Consider the following 21,974-nt stretch of genomic DNA (forward strand, 5'->3'; position numbering starts at 1 on the left):
TAGGGCGGCTAGGAGCTGGAACCAACTTCCAAGGGAAGTGGTGCTGGCCCCTACCCTGGGGGTCTTTAAGAAGAGGCTGGATGCCTACCTGGCTGGACTCATTTGAGTCCCGTTTCTTGTTTTTGGGGTTTTTGTTGTTCTCCCGCCCTGGCGGGGGGTCGGGCTAGAAGATCTACTAGGTCCCTTCCGACCCTTAATCTATGAAACTATGAAACTATGAAACTATCTGGAGTTGTTGGGACATCATATGTGGTGATTGTTTCAGATTTCTTCCCCTGACACTTCAGATGCCAACCTGCAACATTACAATTTAATTAGTGTGTCGGTCTCAGTCTTTTTGTCCTTGAGTGGCTGCACCCCCATGTATCGTAATTTTGGTTTTAAGGTTATTTATACTATCAGCAAATACTGCTTTTTTCTTTTGGTGCAACTAATAGTGGGCCTTTCAAGTGAATATATTTGAGTTCATAGAGCTTAGTAGGACTGAAGCATTTCTCCTACTTCCAATACAGACCTTGGTGAATTAGTACCTGCAGCCTGGAATTTGAATGGAAACTTTTAACTTAGAGATTCCAGTGCAGTAGTAGAAATAATACTGTTTAGTACTTCCATTTAAAGATCTTAAAGCACTTCATACATCTTCATGAATTTAATTTTCATAATTATCCCTCCAATGGGTAGCAGTATTTTCATTTTACAGATATGACAGTGATACCTTCCTGAATCTTTCCATGCCTTGTGTCAAATTTGCCTGTGGACAAAGAGACAGAGGATGATTCTGTATAAGCACAGGACCATCCTTTCACTGTTTAATCTGCACACTCGTCTTCTAGAAAGAAGTTCAAGAGTATGGTTTAAAGTTTAGTATATCAAACAGATATCTGCCATGAGATGCTGTGTCACTGTAGTGACAAGCTACAGCAACATAGCTTGTCACTACAGTGATGTAGCATCGGCGGGCACAACCTGTGACGCCACCACTACTGCACAGTAGCAACAAGCTACTATGCAGTAGCTCATTGCTACTGCGAAGTAGGGGTAAAATGACCCATGCTAAAGCAGGTACTAAATGTCTGCAGTAACAACTGCACAGTCAGGTGCATGTGTAGACATGCCCAGTGGGCTTTGACTCCATGTTTAGTCTAAATTACTTACGTTAAAGCTATTGCTGACACCCAGAAAAGGCTCCTACAACCCTTTGAGTAATATTGCAAGAAACTCTTTCTTGAGATCTTTACCTTATATGCTTGTCCCCTACATATTTTAGGTCCATTAGAGAAATGTGACAGAATGACACAACCAAGATGTTTTTTGAGTGCTCAGGTTTCTTATTAAATTGCCAGATCTTCCTATTGAATGAATTATAACCTCCTGTTCTGCTCAGTTTCCTAAGGGACTCAATATGTTTTGTTATTTTAAATAACCCTTTAGCTAGAGACAAAGAAGCTGAAGGGTTTAAAGTGCTAAAAAAGCTAAAGGGCTAAAAAGGTCATTTCAAAGCATGCCATGCACCCATGCCTTCTGTAACTCCAAAACTTACTCAGGGCAACTACAGCCATTTGGGTAGGGAAAAAGTCCCATCATTATTTAATGTGCTGAGTTAGTCACAGCTTTGGAAGCAGTCTCAAAGGACAATGTACTTAGGATGTGGGGCTTAGACCTGGTAGTGATGCTCTTAACTTTTCCTCTATGCCAAACAGGAACTCACTGAAGAATTTGTATTATTGTACATTGCTTGAGGGGAAAAAGCATTGCAACTAAGACTGAAATATATTTTTTGATATTTTTCAAAGAGACTTAGCTAGAATTCTGATCCTCTTGTCTGCTTCCCTATAACCTTTTTCACTTCACATTCTTTTTTATGTTTACAAATTAATCAAGAAATGGGAGGTGGGTAAACAGATGTATTTAATAATATAGAAGTGTATGTTTGGCCAGAGTGAACAGCAGGGCTGTTTGTGATCTGGCAGCTTTCTTCTGTTTTCTTTATTGTTGCTGCTGAAGAAATGTAATAAGCCCATGGCTTTTGTTTCATTTAGTTGAAAGAGGGTCTGCATAAATTTCAGTGGCTGACAATGTGATCAGTCCTTGAAGGCACATTATGCTTATGTTTGATATCAACATATAAATTCCTCCTTTGCAATTCAGTAGCAAGCTTGTACACGTCCTGCTTGATAATTTTTCTTATTACAGTATACTCAGACCCACTTTCTCCTGCCCATTTTAGAAAAAAAGTAATAATAACTTAAGATTAATGCGGTTGCTGGTTTTTTGTTCACTTGTGTTTATTGTTGAGTGTATTGTTTCATCAGGGTGGGGGATCATAGCCTCTAATTCACTCTTGAAAAGGTGGTGATAAGGTCCATACCTTACACTGGCATGTGAACTAGGTGCTCATAATTTTACACATGCTGTGTAGTTTTAAATCATTAAATTACAGAAGATATAAATCTGGAAAGTCTTACAGGCGAGAGAAATGGCAAGACACAAATTCAATAGCTGACTGCTAGAAGTAATGTAGATAGATACATGCAATTAACCTAGAATTATATGAACTGTGCCTCAGGGCTATCCTGAGTGTGAGATGCTCATTGGTTAAATATGCTTAAGGTATTACAGCGTCCATAGTCAGCAGCACAAAAGGGAGTGTTGTGGCCAGCATCAAATGCAGCTCACTTAAGGTTCTTTAGCTTGATAACCAGGTAGCTGCTTGCAGCTGGGTCAGCTCAGGAAAGTCTTTTTTATGAGTCAGGAGTGAGATTCAAACTCGCACCTCTCCATCTGTAGCAAAATGCTTTAACCAGTCTGTCACTGTGCTCTCTGTAAGATACTATAACATTCATAGAACATCACTGGAACAGTCATGGTAAATAATGATTATAATATACTTAAGGACTGAGCAACAATACATCTGAATAACCTGGAATTTTGGGAGAGCTGAGATCCAGATCTAAATAGAGTAGCGTGCCAGCTCTCTGCCATAGAGAGAAACAGGAATAAATGCTAGAAGATCTTGCTAAAGCTCAGATTTTGACCTGTCTTGAGGCTCAAATAATCTTCTATTACCATATTCACTCAAATCTAAGTTGAACCTGAATTTAAGCTGCCCCCCCCAATAGTTAGATTCTATAAATTTCCTTTCCTCTTTTAAGCTGAAATAGTAACAGGATGTAAACTTGAAGCAGAAGTGAGTAGGATGATGATATTAGAAGAAGGCTCATTTATCACTGCTTAGGTTACTACGAACATGGTGATTCTGTCACAGGAACTGCATGCAAATAAGCATTTTTTTTCCAGAATGTGTATTTTGTAGCCTAGGCAGACAAGGTTCCTTGGGTGAATCTGATATCTTTTATTAGACCAACTTAAATAGTTGGAAAAAAAATTTCTTAGCAAACTTTTGGGTTTAAAAACCCTTCATCAGGCTGAACGAGCACCTGCAGTTGGTGTGTGCTCTTCCCAGATAGAATGATTTCATAGAGATTTCATGGACATTAGGGGCTGGAAAGGACCTCATGAGATCATCAAATCCAGCCCCACTGTCAGAGGCAGGAAGTCTGCAGGGATCAAACGATCTCAGCAAGATAAACATCCAAATGCCTTTTGAATGAGTCCAGAGTAGGTGCTTGCACCACTTCTTGGGGGAGTCTGTTCCAGACCTTGGACACTCAGACTGTAAAGAAGTTTTTCCTTATATCGAGTCTGAACTAGCCTACAAGTTTGTGGCCATTAGACCTAGTTATCCCTTGGGGACCCCTGATGAACAAGTGTTCCCCCCGATCCAATACACCCCTCCTTATATACTTATAGGCAGCCACCAAGTCTCCCCTGAGCCTTCTCTTCACCAGGCTGAAGAGTTCCATGTCCCTCAGTCTCTCCTTGTAAGGCCTGCACTCTTGGCTTTTGATTATACTGGTGGCTTTCCTCTGGACTCTCTCAAGCTTATCCACATTCCTCCTGAAGTGGAGGCCCAAAACTGGATGCAGTACTCTATCTGCAGCCTCACTGAGGCCGAGTAGAGTGGGAACATGACATCTCTGGTTTTGCTTGAGACGCATTGGTGGTTGCATGCCAGAGTTTGGTTTGCTCTGCTGACCACGGCATCACACTGCATTGCATTGAATGAATAGTAGAGAATCCAGAGGCTAGTATGCATACAAGAAAGGCAGTCAGTGAAGATGTAAATTGAGGAGTCAGTGGGTGAGAGACAGGTGTGGGGGGAGGGGGACGACTGTAGCAGGTAAATAGTGGAGAGGTACCTGGGGAGTTGCATGTCAGGCAGGTTATAATGTGTCATAAATCCAAAGGCTATATTTAGTCAATGATTTTTTTGTATCCAGAAGGTTAATGAAGTGAAGTTCATGGGCTCATCTGTGAAAAGTGTTTTGTAAGTTCTCTTGGAGGATTAGAACTGAGAGATTGGAGAAAGAGTGGTTTTCTTGTGAGAAATGTGCCCCCACAGGTAATTGGGTATTTTTGTCTTTAATAGATTTCTGGTGTGTGTTCATTCTGATGTGCAGTTGTTATTTTATCTCTCCTATGTATTTCCCAGCAGGGAATTTGGTAGATTGAATGAGATATATTACATTTCTGGAGGTGCAGCTGTAAGATCCAGGGATGGTGATGATTCTGTTGTGGGGTGTAGTTATTGTGGGGGGTGGAGATATGTTGGCAGATTTTGCATTTCTTGTCATGGCATGATCTGGATCGATTCAGTGTGTTCTAGGCTGTAGGAAGTTTGCTTCTGGTGATGAGGTTAGTGAGGTTCTGTGTTTGTTTGAAGGCTAAGATGGGTGGTTCTGGGAATATTTCTTTAAGAATAGGGTCTCCTTCTAGTATGGGTTCCAATTGTTTGAGGATTTTCCGTATGGGTTTGAGAGGGAGGTGATATGTCAGAACCAGCGGTGTGCGATTCATGGGGGTTTTACTTCTGTACTCCAGCAATTCTTCATGTGGTATCTGGGTGGCTCTTTCATTTTATTTTGTGGCTTTTCATTGTATTTTGTCGCCTTTCAGTTTAGTGTAACTTTCCAGATTTGGGTCAGTTTAAAGTTTTAAAAAAGTTACTTGGTGCTATGTGGTTTGCCAGTATAATCTATTCAGTTAAGACTCTGGAGACTAGGGCCATGTGCAGACATGAAGGGGCATGTGGTTTGTGGAGCTGCAAACAACCCAATGCTAGCCCCAGCCTCCAGCTCTCCCAGGCTAAAGAGATTTGCCCCAAAATGCTTCTGCAGGGGTGTATGCTGCGGCAATTTTTGCTGCTGCAAGCACATGCCCCTGCAAGTCTGAATGAAGCCTAGGAGAGGAATTAAGTATATTCAGTTCCCATATTATAATGCATCTAGTATTGTAGCAGCCTAGGCTTGATGATGAAGGAGGTTTTGAAATGATTTACTGTGTTTAGTCATATCCAAGACCTGCAGCCTGCCTCTCCCCTCCATTGCCCCTTCATGCCTGTGCTTGTCTACCCTACCCCCTGGTTCTCCCTGTAACCTACCCCATGCTCCCCAGCTGCCCCCTCCTCCCCTTGCCTTCTACTGTAGATTTGTTTACAGAAATCTGTCATTTTGAAGCTGACTTGCAAATTCACATTAAAGTAAATCATTACCTTATATTATCACTATCTGGATATATTGGACTCAAGTTATGTAATCATTTTTGTTTCTCTATTTGGAGAAATATAGGATTTCAGTTTTGTGAAGTTGTATTTAAACAGACATCTCTTATTAAAACAGTAAAGCCTGTGTATGATATTTGTGCACTTAATGCAAGTCTGATTTTAATTATATTTACAGGGTCTCGGTAAATGGTTGACCACAGTATTTCTTGCTCTTAATGAGACACAGAAGGTGGCGGTTACTACTACTGCACAGTCCAGCAAATAAGTTCCTCGATTTTGCAGTTGTTTGGTATTCCTAATACTGGCCTGTGATGTTCAATAATAAGGCTTCAGTATGTCATTAGTTTTGTACATGTTCATACTGTTTTTATTTTTGCTTAAACAAGCTGGAATAAGTATGTGGTGGAAGTTTGTGATGATAAAATATTTTTTGCTCTAACACTTCTGTTCCCGTATTTTTAGGTGAAGAAATGCTCTAAGAACTGCTGCAAAATTTGATTTTGCACTGAGTTTTCAAACAAATTGGTATGTAGACTCGGTGGGTGCATCTACATGAGATGCTTAATATGCAGTAGACTAATTCTACTGTGGATTAGCACATCATGGCAAAAGAAGAAGAAGAAGAACTTGGCTCACAGTGGTGAAACCGGAAGTGGGACTTCCGGTTTTGCTTTTGCCGCGTCCCTCAGAAGGAAGGTTTGTATTGACAGATGCCGGTTAGTGGAGCTTTCCAGTTAGTAAAGTGCCAGATAACATGGCTTTTGCTGTACTAAACTTAATGCAAAGTAACTACAGTGCATCAATGCATGTATAAACGCTCCCAGCATTACCTAATCGTAGGGACCATCTACATGTGCAATTAATGCTATTTGGCTTTACTGCACAGTAGACTAATTTACTGTGCAGTAAGCACCTGCACATGTAGACACTGATTCTTTACTGCACGGTAAATTAGTGTATGGCGACACAGTAAATCATCTCATGTAGACACAGTCTTAGTGTAGTTTATTTTTGTAGTGTATAAATCTGAGGGAAATAAATAAGCTTGATAAAATGGCATGTGCAACTACTTAAGTACAAGTGCAAATTTCTGTGTCTTCAGTGCATTTTTGAGTAATAAATCTGCTAGCAGTCAAAAAATTAATGCTTTCAGAGAAGGAAATCTGTGAAGAAGGGAAGTAATAGTCAAACAACTCCCATAAAGTACTATGTGAGGTTTCTCTTTAATGTCAACAGCCTTGCAAGAGCTGTGAATGTATTATTGGTGTGAAACCCAATGCCAGTTATGTCATGTGGGACTCTTTTTAGCAGATGTTTTCCAGCGACAGTGTCCTAACTTTCTGCATAATAATACAAACTTTAAAAGCACTTTCTTGAACCATTTAATTTTTATTGGCAATGACAACTGCACTTAATATTAGTCCTGATCAACACTTGCCAGTAAATAACATAATAATGCTGTGTGTATACCCTAAAATAGAATTCAGCAGCACAAATTTTGTTAGGAAAAATATGGTATTCTTATTTTAAGTTTTGAGCTATCTATTCACCTCTTTGCCAAGGTATGCACATGGGATATCATTAAAACAAAGTCTGTTTCACCAAAAATTCTACTACAATGAACATGTTCCCCGCAGCTGCTGCCCAGAGTAAGTAATGCCAAGTGGATCGTCTTAGAACAAAAGCTTCCACTACAAAATCTCTATTATGAATGTCCTTTGTATTCCTTGTCTGAGGTAGAATTTTATTAAAATGAAATAGTTCTCTCCATAAAGCCAGTTTGCTGCTGAAGTGAGAACAACGGTAGGCAAATAAAGGCAGGGGTTTAGGGGTTCATAGATTCCCACACTACAGGTATCTGATCTTCTAGTAGAGGATTACAGTAACCTGATTCTCTTTCTATCTTCTCTTCCTGTTAACCTCGCTAAGTTCTATTTTATGCAGCAGGGTGATTGCAGGATAGAGTCCTATTAGCTTGTACCGCTATAAGTAGGGACCTACCAAATTCATGGTGGAAGTGGGCTGCATGGCAGCTCCTGTAATCTTGCAGGTTCCCCTGCATGCTCCGCCCCCCACCCACCCATTGGCAGAGGGACTCTGCCACTTGCTCCTGATTGGCAGGGAGACGAAAACTGCAGTTTTAAATATGGTAGTGTTTTTGCCTCCTAGCCGGTCAGCAGCAAGCAGCAGGGGTGCTTGGGCCCCTCAGCCAATCAGCAACAGGGAGAGTGTGAGAGGAACTTACAAGATTAAAGGAGCTGCCACGCAGCCCACTTCTGCCATGAATTCAGAAAGCTATAGGCTTTCAGTAAACATGCACTGAATCTGTAGCAGTGGCAAGTGTGCTGTATTTCTTTGACTTACTGTGGATACTGTAAGGAGCTATCAAACTGTGATTTCTTTTTCTTATGTCTGCATATGCTGAATATGCATACTATTGCAAAGCTTTTTAAAGGGAGTGGGAATAGTTAGCAGATAAACAGTTCCAGTATGCTGTGAATAATTCTGATAGCTTTCCTTTTGTCCTCCTGACAAAAGCAATGTTTAAAGCTTTCTAGTGATACCTTGGTTAAAATTTGAATGCATTGACCTTTTATATCTTCCCCATATAACTAGCAACCATTTACCTGAACTATTGTCCTTTAATGATATGCCCTTGGCCAAACATAAGGTCATTTTTTTAAATTTTAATGCATTTTTAGCATAAAAACTTCAGACTTCTGGATCTTCAGGCTAGGGACAGAAATTACACACAAACCAATATAAGTGATCAAAAGCTGATTCAAATCTGTAATACAATAGAAGTTTAGTTCACATAAACCACTTTTAAAATGGCTGAAATCAGTTTAAGATAAACCTGGATGGATGCAGTATCAGGCTGTTGCAGAGGACTTCAGTGCTCCTATAAAGAGGGGAGGTGTGTAGCAGGGCACTGAGGTGCCTGCTACTTGTGGAGCAGCAAGTAAGGAGCTCAGCTGCTGGTTACCAGGGCAGCCACAGTAGTAATAAAGAAGCACAGCTGCGGGTTACCGGGGAAACCGGTGAGTCAGCTGACCGGAAGGGGCAGGGCCTGGCTCCCATTTAAACCCAAGCTGAGGCCAGGCAGGCAGTTCCCTGCCAGCAGCCATAGAGGAAGGAGCTCTGCTGGACTGAACAAAGGGAAGAGGCCAGGATACACAGACAGTTGTTACAGGTGAGAGAGGGAGAAACCCTGTGACAGGCTTGAATGGGGTTATAGCCAGATGGCTTGAATTTATGTTGCAGCTAAGGGGCTTGAGTTTGTGTTGATGGTTTACTGTTTACAATTGGAGGATGGGGTGAGGTTATTAGGGGTTGGAGGAGGCCTTATAGGGGCTCCATGGTAGCATGGGGACCCCAGCGCCAGAGAGGGCGCAGCATTCAGGGGTGCACCAACCCCAGCCCTGAGAAGGGGAGTGGAGAATTGGAGGCCAGGTAAAGCCGAGGCCGCCCGAGCCCAGCGCAGGGGTCGAGACCCCAAGTAGGAGAGTTGGAGCCACACATGGCTATGGCCACCAGAGCCCCAAGGCTGCGGTAACTCCAGAGCAAAGGGAGCAGCGTGAGAAGGCCCCGAGCAAGGGGGCAGCGTGAGAAGGCCCCAGAGTAAGGAGAGCCCGAGTGCCAGAGAAGGCGCAGAGAGAAACCAAACAACGTCCTGTACATCAGCGAGGCTTGGGGCGTGGTAAAGGGGCAGCTGGAGCCACACATAGCCCATAAGGCTGGGGTGCACCGAGTCACGCAGTACAGAACAGGGACCAGGATACAACAGAGCACCGTGTCTAAGGGGACAAAAGGCAACCTCTCTTATATAGATAAAAGGTCAAGATGTGGCAGGCGAGAATGAGATTGCTTTGAGATGAACTTGGCATGGTAGGGGGTGCTAGGGGAGATCACGGCCACCCCTAAGACCCCGCGCTGTAACACAGACTTAACTGATTTTGGTTAAATTGGTTTATTGAAATTCTGTGCCAGATCCCTTCCAGATTCAAGCTAACTTACAGTCCCCCAGCATCCCAGGATGCTTTGCACCTCCCCCACAAACTCCCTCTCTCAGGGTGGGTGAGCTAGCTGTGGCCCAAGCTGGCTGCTCCAGCTGAGCAGGGAAGTGTGCTCTAGCACCTCCCTAGCATCTGGCCTGAGCCTCTGCCAGTGCATGTGACTGCATTTCTGGAAACAAAAGTAATGTCTGTTCACTTGCTTATCAGTTCAATCTATGCAGCTTAGATTAACCTGTAAAGATTGAATTGATTCAGCCCTGGGTTTTCTGACTGTCTGTACTTAGCCTTTGTGATACAGGTGTATATCAGTTAATACATGCAACTAAATTTCAGTTGAGCAACATTAGATAACTTAGGTATAAGGTTAAGCAAGAATTAAATCATCTGTAATATATTATCTCTTACCAAATAAGCTTTTTAGTTTCACATATTGAAAGCTAAGTACATCTCTGAGGTTGAAATATAATTGGAAGGTCCTATCAAGCAATGGCATAACTGTGGTGGGGAGGGAGGAGAGGGCAATGGCTTTGAGCACCGACTTGGGAGGAAGTATGAAAAAATAAAAAATGGGTGCTGTTGCTAGCTACATGTTCATGATTGTGATTGTACCAGAAGTTGCCACTTCTGCTGTGTCCCAGGTGCCTGGCTGTGTATTTTCAGCTTCCTATGAAAAGCTAATTACAACATGAAGAAACAATACAAGAAAGTGAGTGGTAATACGTCTGGTAGTATTCAATTCATGAGTGAAGCAGGCTTTAGGCTAAAATACACAGACACACACAGACATGCATATATATTTTTTTCCACACACACACACGTATATGCACACACACATATTTTAAAATTTATCAGAAACATAATAATGATGCTGCTGTAACCCCTGCTTGCTCTATTTATTAATAGTCTGTGACATTCATGGTGACGGAGAAACACTGTAACACTATGGTGGTTTTAATGACAGTAGTTATCTGATATGAGACGATAACATCAACTGGAAGACCTGTTCAACATGATCTTAATCACAAAGTCACGTGGTCCTTTCAATAAAAGAGCTAAAATTAAGCCAGAAACATCAGAATTGAGGCCAGTTTATCATTCTGGGTATGCAATGACATGTTCAATAGTGATTTCTTTTAATCATTATTAAACTATGGCCTCAAAGCAGACTATCTTTAGTGAAATCATTTTAGAGCCGTGGTAACATTTGAATAAAGAAATGCATTAGCAATCTTTATAGAGTATGTGTTATGACTCTGTCTGGCAATTAAACCAGGTAAGCAGATATTGGCATCAATTGCCTGGATTTCCTTTTCTATGTATGCACTAGCTCCTGAGTGGGTTTATGGCTCTTGGAACAGGTAACATTAAAGATCTGTAGTCAGTTAATTAAGTTTTGCAATATATGTCTCAGTAATGTTGTACCTTATGCTGGGTAATGGGAAAAGTTTCTGACTTAGGTAAAATATGTAATATCACAGATATTACTCAGTATTAAGTCATCATAACCCTTTAGGCCAGAAATTACACTTATTGGACTGCAGGCGCACAAAAAACGCTTTACAGCTGTAACCAAACAGATAGTTGGGGTACATGGAGTACTGTAAAAATAATGGATCCTGTTCTAAGATAACCCTGGATGAATGTAGTATCAGATTTCAGTGTTGTAGGTTCAAGCGTCATAATGACCATCTGTACTGGATCCCATCGCAACTCATGTTAGGTTGCATTCCACGAGAAAACTGTGGGCTTTTGTAGCATCCTGCTCACTCCCTCTCCCAGAGTGGTGCTGTAGCCATTGCCAGAGCTCATGTGGTTTGCCCAAGCACCAGGCTGGCCCTGCCCTGCCCCCAGGTTGTCACTGACAAGTCAGCAATGCTCCTGTTTCCACCCCTCCCCCCCACCCCCCACACCTGTTCCCTCTGGCCAGCTATGAGCCACTGTCTGGTATTATCACCCCCTATGTGGATTCCATACCCCACCTGGGCATCTGTAAAGATTGCAGCTTTCGATTAAGTGCTGGGCTGATTGTGGACACCACATTCACTGAATGTGTGTTCTGCTTCTTCCTGACCTGAATGCGGGCACTTAGAGTAACGCTGAAAAGCTGGAGCACTTCCACCATGGGTTTCTTGAACACCTGTACTTAGCTTAGTGTCTAGCACTAAGCCTGCTTTTCATTATCTCTTTAACTTATATAAGGAGAAGTCTAGGGCAGAGGATTCTGGTTTTTTCTTATTCTGTTTGCTAATAGCATTACTGCTCCTTCATATAGCTCTTACTGCTTATATTTCATGAACTAGATCCAGTGACTTTTCTAGGTTGGATTTTTAATGTGGTTCATATGATAGTACACTGTTCACAGATGCTGCATAACTCCCTCTGTAGTGAAAATATTACCTTTCTAAAGTCTGCATGTGTACCATGTGAAAATTAAGTATTTGATTTCATGAAACGCAAAAGCTGAAACTTAAAAATGTTTGAACCAGCTTTTCTACTTGTCCTGATACAGAGGAATTACATAATAACTACATTATGAAATGCCTAACTCATGGAAATTGTTGGTCTTATGTTAGTTTTTAGGCAGTTCCTAAAAGTGCTATTTACAGGTCATTTCAAATAAGGTCTTTAGTATGAAAAATCACTTTTTAGTACCAATTAAGAGATTTTTATCACAAATTTCCTGGCACTGAGAGTTTTATACCTTGTTACAAATATACACACCTTTTATTTTAAATGCCCTGTAATTATGAAAAATATATTATTAGCTGATGATTATTGTTGATCTAACTATAGTGAGTACAGACATTACCGTAGAATTGCCAACAATGAGGAGATCACACAGTGCGCAAGAGCAACACTGCCAGAAATACTGTCAGAAAAACTATGGGGGAAAAAGACCTTGGAGTGAATGTTAAGAAAGTTTAAAATGATAAAATATGGATATAAAAAATGTAATAAAAGTGTAAGGGAAAATGAAAACTAGAACGTTTAATCTAAAATTATACATTATAACTGGGGAATAATTCAATATTTCTTATCATCCAGCCTCTGTGTATCAAGTTGATCCACAGAGCACGTACACCATGCATCAGACTAGTCTGAGATCAGGGCTACATCCAGGAAGGGGGAGGATAATGGGTAACAGAGAGGGTGCTCTTGGAATTCTAGAGAACTAAACTACCTATTTAAACTACAGGGTACTCTCTCTTTTTTTAAAAAATGAAGATATTGTAGACAATGGCTGAAGGAACTTATCTCAAAACAAGAGAATTAATAAACTTAAAAGAGAAAGGCCATGCCATATAAAAGCAACATATCTCTGCTCTCAGACAGGGATGATATCTATACTAACAAACAAATAGTATGGAAATGTAAAGGCTCAAAATGTTTATAACAGATGTTGGATTGGTTAAAACAGATCATTGGTTAAAACAGATGTTGGATTCATGAGTGACTGGTGCCTCCTGATTCTGGGGGGGGCACCCTCATAGAAGCTGCTGACAGTGGCATCCCTGTTGGGGGGCATCAGCACTACCAACAGCATCAGTGTCAGCCATCGGGGGCGGGGCACATGCACCTATGTGTACCCCCTACCAGTTGCCTATGCTTGGATTTCTCCTGGGACCAAGGCTTTTACCTTGGGATTCTACAGGCCTACAAACCAAGCCTGTTGTCCCATTTTAAGTACCTGTGAAGTATCTAAGATTACACTTTTGCTTTTGGAACAAATCCAGCTCATTTTAATTAATTGCCCTCCATTCCAGGGACAAGCTGAAAGTGGCTATGCCACTCCTAGGTTTTGACTCGGATCAATCAGAACCCACTCAAATATGATGTCTCTTTTTACCCAAAGAGTACAGGTGGATTTTTGCTATTTATGTAAGTAGGGGTCACCTGCTGTAATATTAGGCAGATAACCACCAACATTTTTGAATGATTGCAGTGATCAGAATTTTTGAGTAATGACGTCAAACATGTTAAATAAAATATTGATTAGGTAAGCTTCATGTAAAATAGTTCAAATGCTGTAATCAGCATATGAAGAATAGGACATGAGGGCTATTTTGGGAGGTTTCTGTACCATAATGGAAGGGATTTTTACCTTTTTTTCCCCTGAAACTGCCAAAATGCATACTGGATTTAATTAAACCTTAATATTAGAGTTAGAATAATACATATCTCTGACAATGTTCCTGTTTTTGTAAAAATAGAATCTAATGAAGACGAAGAGAAAGTAGGTGATTTAGTAGCATATTACTCCATGATAGGGTAGTCTGGGCTCTTTAACCCTGCTTGGCAGCCAGTGTAGGAGTGGAGCCCTAAAAGACGGACAAATGGATGATCTCCTTTGCTCTGGCACCTCCTATGGCCAATTAATTCCAAACGTATTGGAACCTGGCTTTCCTTTGGATTAAGCCAGCAAGGGTGAGAGGGCGTCATAGTTTCATGGTTTGTAGGGTTGGAAGGGACCTGAGCAGATCATCAAGTCTGACCCCCTGCCATGGCAGAAAAGAGTACTGGGGTAAAATGACCCCAGCGAGGTGTTTGTCTAGCCTTGTCTTAAAGACCCCCAGGGTAGGAGCCAGCACCACTTCGCTTGGAAGTTGGTTCCAGATCCTAGCCACCCTGACAGTGAAGTAGCGCCTCCTGATGTCTAATCTGAATCTACTCTCTGCCAGCTTGTGACCGTTATTTCTAGTCACTCCTGGCAGTGCTCAGGGGAACAGGGACTCCCCCAATGCCTGCGTCACTGGTGTGGGGGGAGCTTAGTGCCTCCACATGCACTGCCCAGGCCTTTGTGTCCTGGAGAGGTCACCTCAGCTTCACTTTCTTTCAAGCAAGGATTACATTCAGCAAGCTGGTGTCTCATGAGGCAGACAGGTGCTTACTACTAGTAGTACTAACAGAGAAAGACTTTGTGAATAAAATGTTAAAAAATCATGTTGACAATTCCTTGACATAAGCCCTATTGACAATCTCGTACAAGACAGGACCTTGAGAGCTGGGTGGGAGGCTTTTAAAGTAGTAATAACAGGACACATTATTCATGTGATAGTAATAAGGGGAGAAAAATGAGAAGCAAAAATAGGCAAATGAACGAATATGTGGTTTGAAGAAGCAAGATACCAATATCTAACAAGACAGCCTTCCTTTCATATATTAAGAATATAAAAATAGCATTGATAACAGGAAAACCCAGACATCTCTCATTTGCCATATAAAGGTTCTACCTACATGTCAGAGGTAGCCAGATTACGTTCTAATTTACTAGCAAGATTGCTTTCTAATTTTAATACCCAAAACAGGCATCCCATACTTTACAAAGAAAAGTGAGATATTAAAAAAAATCCTGAAGTGTCACAAAATATTAGCAGAATATTTTCAAGGGATATGCAGTGGCAGATATGCAAACACAGAATACCTATGAATTAATATATTACAGGATATTATACAAGATGCAGGAAGAAATAGAGATGGTAATTTCACACAAGCCTATGGCAGAAACTTTAACCTCCCTGGTCATTCCGTCTCTGATGTCTGGTGGCTGTTCTTAGACAACAGCGCTTTAAAAACAAACTTGAATAGGAAATTGCAGAACAAGAAATCACCCACAGACTGGATTATATTATGTATCATCTAAACCAAGCCCATTACCTGGATTAGCTTTCATAACCCCCTATGTGCGTCTGCCTCCATGGGTTATAACTACTCTGTTTTTCCCTCTTCTGCCTACCTTGTTTCTGCCTGCTGTTCTCCCTTCTTTTTCTTCCTCCTTCCCTACCTTTTGTATTCTAATCACTGTTTTCTATTTAGAAGTTCTGCTTCCTTCAGTCCCTTCACAGCATCCGATGAAGTAATGCTTACCAAAGCTTATGCACTGTTGCTTTAGTTAGTCCATAAGGTGCACCTCTACCTTGCTTTCTGCCTTCATTAAAGGAAGAAATATAAGAATAATTCTGTGTGTTGCAGAACATACCAGAAATACTAATAAAGAGGCCTGTATTCTGTCTTTTGCATACAGGAAAGGATTGGAACCTGGTAGACTGCCTATTTGTGTTCAGAGTGTTGGAGAAATGTCATCTTGAGGGACATTTTTAGTAGTGGATCAAAAAATTCTCTAAAAAAAGTCCTTCAGTGTGTATCTGGAGAAGTGTTACAAAACCTAAACCTAACCACTGCACTAAGACATAAAACAAAGATTTCCTTTTCTATTATTATTTTATGGTTTAATTATTAAACCACTAGTACAAAAGTTTGGAATCATGGAAGGAATTTGGGGAATATATGTGAAGCAACAATCAAAATGAAATGATTGGTATGCCAAGTGGTGATGGGAGACCTAACACTACCAGATTTTTAAAGATGCAATAGGCTATAGAATCAGAATGGGGCAAATCCATCATCAACAGAAATAATGCAGAAAAAGATAAAGCTTATCTCATTATTTGATTGCATGCTAGACCCATAACCAAAAAATAAAAAATCATAGTATTTTCATATCTGGACTAAATAAAGAAGTATTTACTGTATTTAGCAGTCACCATGTGTGGGAGAGACATGTCTTGGATTCGAACACTGGCCCAGGGCAGGTTTGATGGTTCAGCTCTGACTTTGCCCCTGGGCTTATGTGGCGGGGGAGCTGGTGCATGACAGGGCAGGGCAGGGCAGGGGAGAGTGTTTCAGGGAGACTGTGCAACGTGCCCCCCTCCCCAGCTGCTTATCTTCAACTCTGGCTCCTGCTCCAGCCTGTGACTCAGCAGGGTCTGCGGCTGCCACCAGTGCTTTCCCTTGACCAGGCCAGGTCTGTTGCCACTGATGCTGACTACCTCAGACCCAGAGCTGCCCAGAAGGTAAATGGCAGGGTAGTGCCAGGGGTAGGTTTGGAAGGTTGTTTTAAAATTTGCTCTCCCAAATCAGCAGCAGGGGACAAGGGACAACCTTCCAATAATTAGATTTGATGCATGGAAAATTATAACGTTTATATTTTTCTGCGAATAGAATCTAATTATTGGGGTGTCATCTTAAATTCAAAGTCATCTTGGGTTCAGGTGAATATGATACCTTTGGGGAAATCACTTTAAGTTGGAGGATTTTGTTTAGGGATGGACAATGCTTAAATAGATGAAGGTGTTGTATGGTAAAAGAGAAAAGAATGTGCTCTGAGTTTTATACAAATATGTGCTGCTCCATCTGTGCAAAAACTGCATGTTATTGCTCACAATGTCTGTATGAAATGCCAGGGAATTCTTGATCGAAATATTTTTTGGAAATGTATGCCAATTTGTTCCACTTGAACAGGACATAGATGGCTATTGGGAGTTTGATCTGTTAAAAAGATTTAAGATTTATAAGAAAAACAAAACCCCGTGGGATCCTAACTCTAAACTCATGCACTAGCTCCTAACGTAGATCATTGAAAAAATATTAATAAAACGTGTAGTAAAGGAAGACTATGTATTTTGTGAGAACCATGCCAGAAAAAAAATTAAATCCTACAACAGTTGTTGTAATCACACAACAGAAGAACTGTAATAATTTGGGACAGTTTTGATAACGACTTGATAATCTTGTAGTCCAGCAATAGTCAAAAAGGGTATAATATATAAAGATAATAATTGAATTGCATATTTCCTCTGTCTCTTCATTTCCGTATTTCCTCACTTCACAGACACATCCCCGTTCTGAAAAATGGTCAGCTTTCTGATAAGGGTTTTAAAAATATAAATGTCTACATATCCTTATATAAACTTATGGTTGTGTTCATGCAGTTCAGAAACAAGAAGTGAAAGTAATGACATGATTTGGCAGTCAATATAAGAAAACTGTTAAATATTCCCTTTTGTTAGGTATGTACATATATCAGTCCCTGACACTCTACTTGATAAGTCTTATTGTGAATGACTTTGACCTATTTTACTAATTGCAACTTAGTTAATTAAGATCAATGTTATTAATTTTGATTTTTTTTTTTTACTGTTAATGCTCTCTATAGTTTCATTTTATTTTCAGTGTCTCAGTTCCTACCATTTGGTTTACAGACATAAGTCTTTGGCTAGGTTAGTAGTAGAAGTTCAAGTACCTATCCTGCACTTGCTTCTGCCTAACATGGCTGACTACCTCTTTCTACTCTTAGAAGTTGAAGTGGGCAGTCTTCAAGGGAATGAAGGAAAATAAATAGTAGCCAAAGACTAGTGTTGATGTTGCCTTTCTAGTAGGATAAGAACCAAGATCTTATAATATTGAAACACTATAAAATGTTCCAATATTGTGTTTAAAATGTATTAAATCTTGCCATTCATGTAATTATTTGACAAGCTGGAAGCACTTGAAAGGCTAACTGAAATTTCTTCTTTCACCTCTTGCATTGAATAATCAATGGGCTGTTTGGTTTCTTTCCAGATAACCTTTTTCATGCTATTATCAGCAGTGTGTGTAATGCTGAACTTGGCTGGTTCCATTCTCTCTTGTCAGAATGCTCAGCTGGTAAACTCCCTGGAAGGCTGTCAGTTGGTGAGTAATGAAAAACAAATCTTTAAATAAAGGGCATCAATTTTATTTTTCATTTGTGGCAATTATACAATTCTCATTTTCATTCTTGCCATTCTATGGTTGTTGTGATTGCTGCTGCCTTAAGTATAATAATGGGATAGATTTTGTTGAAAGAAAATTGATAGTTAAAGTGCTACCATCTCCATAAGGTATTGTTTCCTCAAGATATAAGTTATGACATTAGAAATGTTTGCTTAGGCTACTGTGAAACAGTGCTGACCTAAACATAAGAAATAAAAACCCAGACTCAGACAACCACCAGCAAGTCTGCTTGACTACAAGTCTCCTGTTTGACTTCAAGATTACTTAGAGTGCACCTTCTAGAGCCAGTGTGTCTCACAGACTTGCTAATAATTATATTTCAGTATATGTGTAATAATATTTTATTTACCAACTTCACTGGGCTATTTCAATTTTAGGAAAAAAGCTTTCATTGTAGATTCATGTTCTGTAGAGCTGTCAGTGACATAAGGAAGGCTAATTAAACTGAATTTATCAGTGCTGTATAATCTAACTTAAATGGATAGTGTGCATGAAGATATGTATATTTTAGGTCTTTGTATACTAACTTTTCAGGAATAAAGTATTCATAGATGCAACTGACAATAGCAAAAAGTTATGAAAAAATGTATAAAGTTGAGTATCTGATATGAGATCTTGGCATTAACCTACTATATGTTGCCTCATCTTGTTTGTTCAGTTTGTATTATTTTTCTCCTGCCTCTTGTCTGTCTGTCACAGCAGTGTCTGCCATGTAGTGTACTGTAGAGATACCTGGGTTAGATTTAGACTAGTTAGGTTGGGTCTCAGTACCAGTCTGGCTGCTGCAACATGGAACGTTGTCTCATTGTATTGATTCCTCTTATTTACCTTGTTCAGGGGACTACAAAGAGGGTCCTAACAAGTCCCTTGCAACTATGGGGTACATAAAAATTGAGAGGAGAAAAGAGCAAAAAAAGTACTTGCTTTTCAGAGGATCACTGAGAAAAATTGTGAAATGTGACTTTCCTAAAGAATAAATATAAATTATAAATGTTGGCTCCTAAGTCACGTAGTACAATTCAGTTTCTAATGTAAAATAACTCTTTGGTACGTTTTCATTCATTAATCTGAAATAAGTCTGACAAACTTGCTCCTGCACCTTTCAATGTGAACTTTTAAGGATTACTTTTAAAGTACAACTTGGCATATTTTTTAAAGTTGACTATGTAAATAATGGAAGAACACTTTTGTTAAAAACACGATTTAAAAAGAATTATAATGATTGTCTCAGTTTGAAAGGAAAATGTAATATATAGTTAAGCGACTAAATATTGAAGGAAAATCTAGCAATAGGGTATAAGTACCTAAGAGTTTCACATTTCTAGTCCTGTTCTATTAATAATTGCCCTTGTTTTCAGTTGAAGTAGTTAGAAGAGTAGTTAATGCTGAAAGGGACATAAGCTGTGGACATGCATTCAAATAATATGGGAGAATTCTCCCAGCTGTGCTCTCCTGGTAGAAAAAATGACCCAGAGCTGTGTGTACAGGCATTCAAATGCTGAGACCCTGAAGAGTGGAGAGTTTGCAGTGCTGATCCTGTGCAGCTGGGGTAGGGAAAGTGGAAGAGATCTGTGCATACATCTTAGTGTGCTTTGCAGGCTCCATTAGTCATCCTGGCAACAGATGGCAGCAGTTCATAAGACAGTCCTGATTGGCTAACCCAAGCTGCCCATGGTCAGCTTGTGTTTCTCTGCAGCATAATGTGGGGATTGTGAAGGGGTAATGTTCTGTTCCCAGCTGGAGCAGCAAAGTCCAGCAAGCAATACAGTGGATGTGTCTATACGAGATGCCTAATTCACAGTAGTCTAGTTTACTGCACAGTAAGCATGCACGTCTATACATGTGTGCACTTACTGCACCGTAAAACCTGTTAATCCTGTGTAAATGCAGGTAGCAAATTTACATAGGATTAGTTACTGCTCAGTAACGAATATGTTGACACAACGTGGGAGCAAGCTTACTCCCAGGTCTGCCCTGCCACTAGGGGCCAGCCTCAGGCTAACCCCAGGGCTCTGGGCTGGGAGCCTCTCCTGGCCCAGGGCTGGGCTGTGTCTAAGTAGGAGGATTCAAGGGTATCTGAAATGTGGGGGGAGAGGGGCACCACTGGTTGCCTTCATTATTTGCACCTGCAATTTACGAAATGCTGATCTAACAACCACAGCTGATTTCACTTCATTTGCAAATGGTTGCATTTGCAAGTTAGCAATACCAGGCTGAGCAATTACTTGAATTCTGAAGTGAAATTTCTGAAATCTAAGTGTCCAAGCCTGCAAAGACTGCAGTACCTGCTTAACTTTAACACTACCCTCAAGGTGAGTATAAGGAAGTAAAAGTCTGTAGAATCAGGGACTAAGGTATTATATAAAATAATTTCCATAGTTTTAAGCTAATGTATTGTGACCCAGAGGTCATTACTTTGGAAATGACAATGCCATTTAACAAGTGTCTTGGGGCTTGTATCTAGATATCTGCTGTACTGCTTGCTGTGTGGTATTCTAGGTTCTCAGGTAATGGAATCTTGGCACATCTGTAATACAGGTTAGCATCAAAACCCTAGGGAGAAAAGGACAGGACATGGAGGATAAAAAGGAAAGTGAATAATTTATTTTCTTCTCACACAAGTTGGCTACTTTTGATTTTGTACCTGATAAACATCTCCATGCCACCCACCCACCTGTGCATGTGCTTGACCCCTTCCTAGCCATGCACCCCATCCCAGTCCCCATAATAGCAGTGTATTGTTCACTTGTTCATCCCTTACACATGAGTACTATGTTATCTTTGCAGATAAATACTATTTACCATTTTGTAGGTAAATGCTGTCTTTTTTTGTAATTAGTCCTGCTTTTTTGAATTGTTAATGATCTTGCACAACTTGCTACCTAAATATAACTTTTGAACTGTTACCTTTTTATGGTTAGTTATAAGCTGTTTGTAAATGCTCTGGGGCCAAAGTCAATAGGAGCAAGATGTGCTGGTCTTTGAATAGCAAAAAGCTTGCATAATGATCTGATCATCTGTATGTACCATGACAGACCTGTGTATCCAAGAACAGTGAATTATTTTTACAGAAGTGACATTAACACTTGGGCTCTGTCTCCAGTACATTTATTGATGCGTGCTTCTCAACACTGCTTCATTTCTGGGCTTGGGCAAGCAGACAGGACATGCATCTTGGCAGGACTTCCAGGTAAGGGTCAGAGGCAGTGCAGATAAGCCCAGTAACAGGGAACCCTTGCCCTGTTACTGGGAAAAGACTGCCTGACAAAAGCTGAAATGGCCTTTTAGGAGCAGGGTTTTTATGGTTCAAAGGAATAAAAGCTCAGAAAAAAAAGATACAGCTGGCAGAACAGAGAAAACTACCACTAGGAAGAAGCCCCATGTGAGAGGCAGCAAAGGGAAAAGTGACAGGATACCTGTAATCAGCATCAGCCCTGCCACAGGTGGACTGGAACTAAGCCGAGACTGCAGCAAAAGGGAGGCAGTTGGCAGGATTGAAAGGACTAATGAGAAACCCCTGTGCTTGGGCTGAGCAGTAGGACTGGCTGGTGGGAAGCAGAGCAGTTTACTACTATAAAAGCTTTGCACTCAGGCCAGAGGGGTCATTCTAGCTCTGCCTGGGAAAAGATGAAAATCTCCCAGGAGAACCATCACGGACAAGGATGAAAAAGCCTTTTCTGTGTGGTGAATTGACACAGAGGGTAAGATTTGAGTTTGTATTCGTCCATCCCCCCCCCCCCCCC

At 40.6% G+C, this 21,974-nt stretch overlaps 1 protein-coding gene across 1 annotated transcript in view; it reads left to right on the forward strand.

Annotated features, from left to right (window-relative positions):
* Nucleotides 1–21,974, forward strand: part of FAM189A1 (family with sequence similarity 189 member A1) — a gene marked incomplete at its 5' end in the record, with an annotated part of 549,899 nt that overhangs the window by 345,122 nt on the left and 182,803 nt on the right. The window contains one exon of the mRNA XM_019503830.1: nucleotides 18,040–18,150. Within this exon, the coding sequence (XP_019359375.1) occupies nucleotides 18,040–18,150 (111 nt within the window). The remainder of the gene's footprint in view (nucleotides 1–18,039; nucleotides 18,151–21,974) is intronic.

Source organism: Gavialis gangeticus, unplaced genomic scaffold (genome assembly GCF_001723915.1).
Source record: "Gavialis gangeticus isolate Ggan-Ray unplaced genomic scaffold, GavGan_comp1, whole genome shotgun sequence".
Classification (NCBI taxonomy): Eukaryota; Metazoa; Chordata; order Crocodylia; family Gavialidae; genus Gavialis; species Gavialis gangeticus.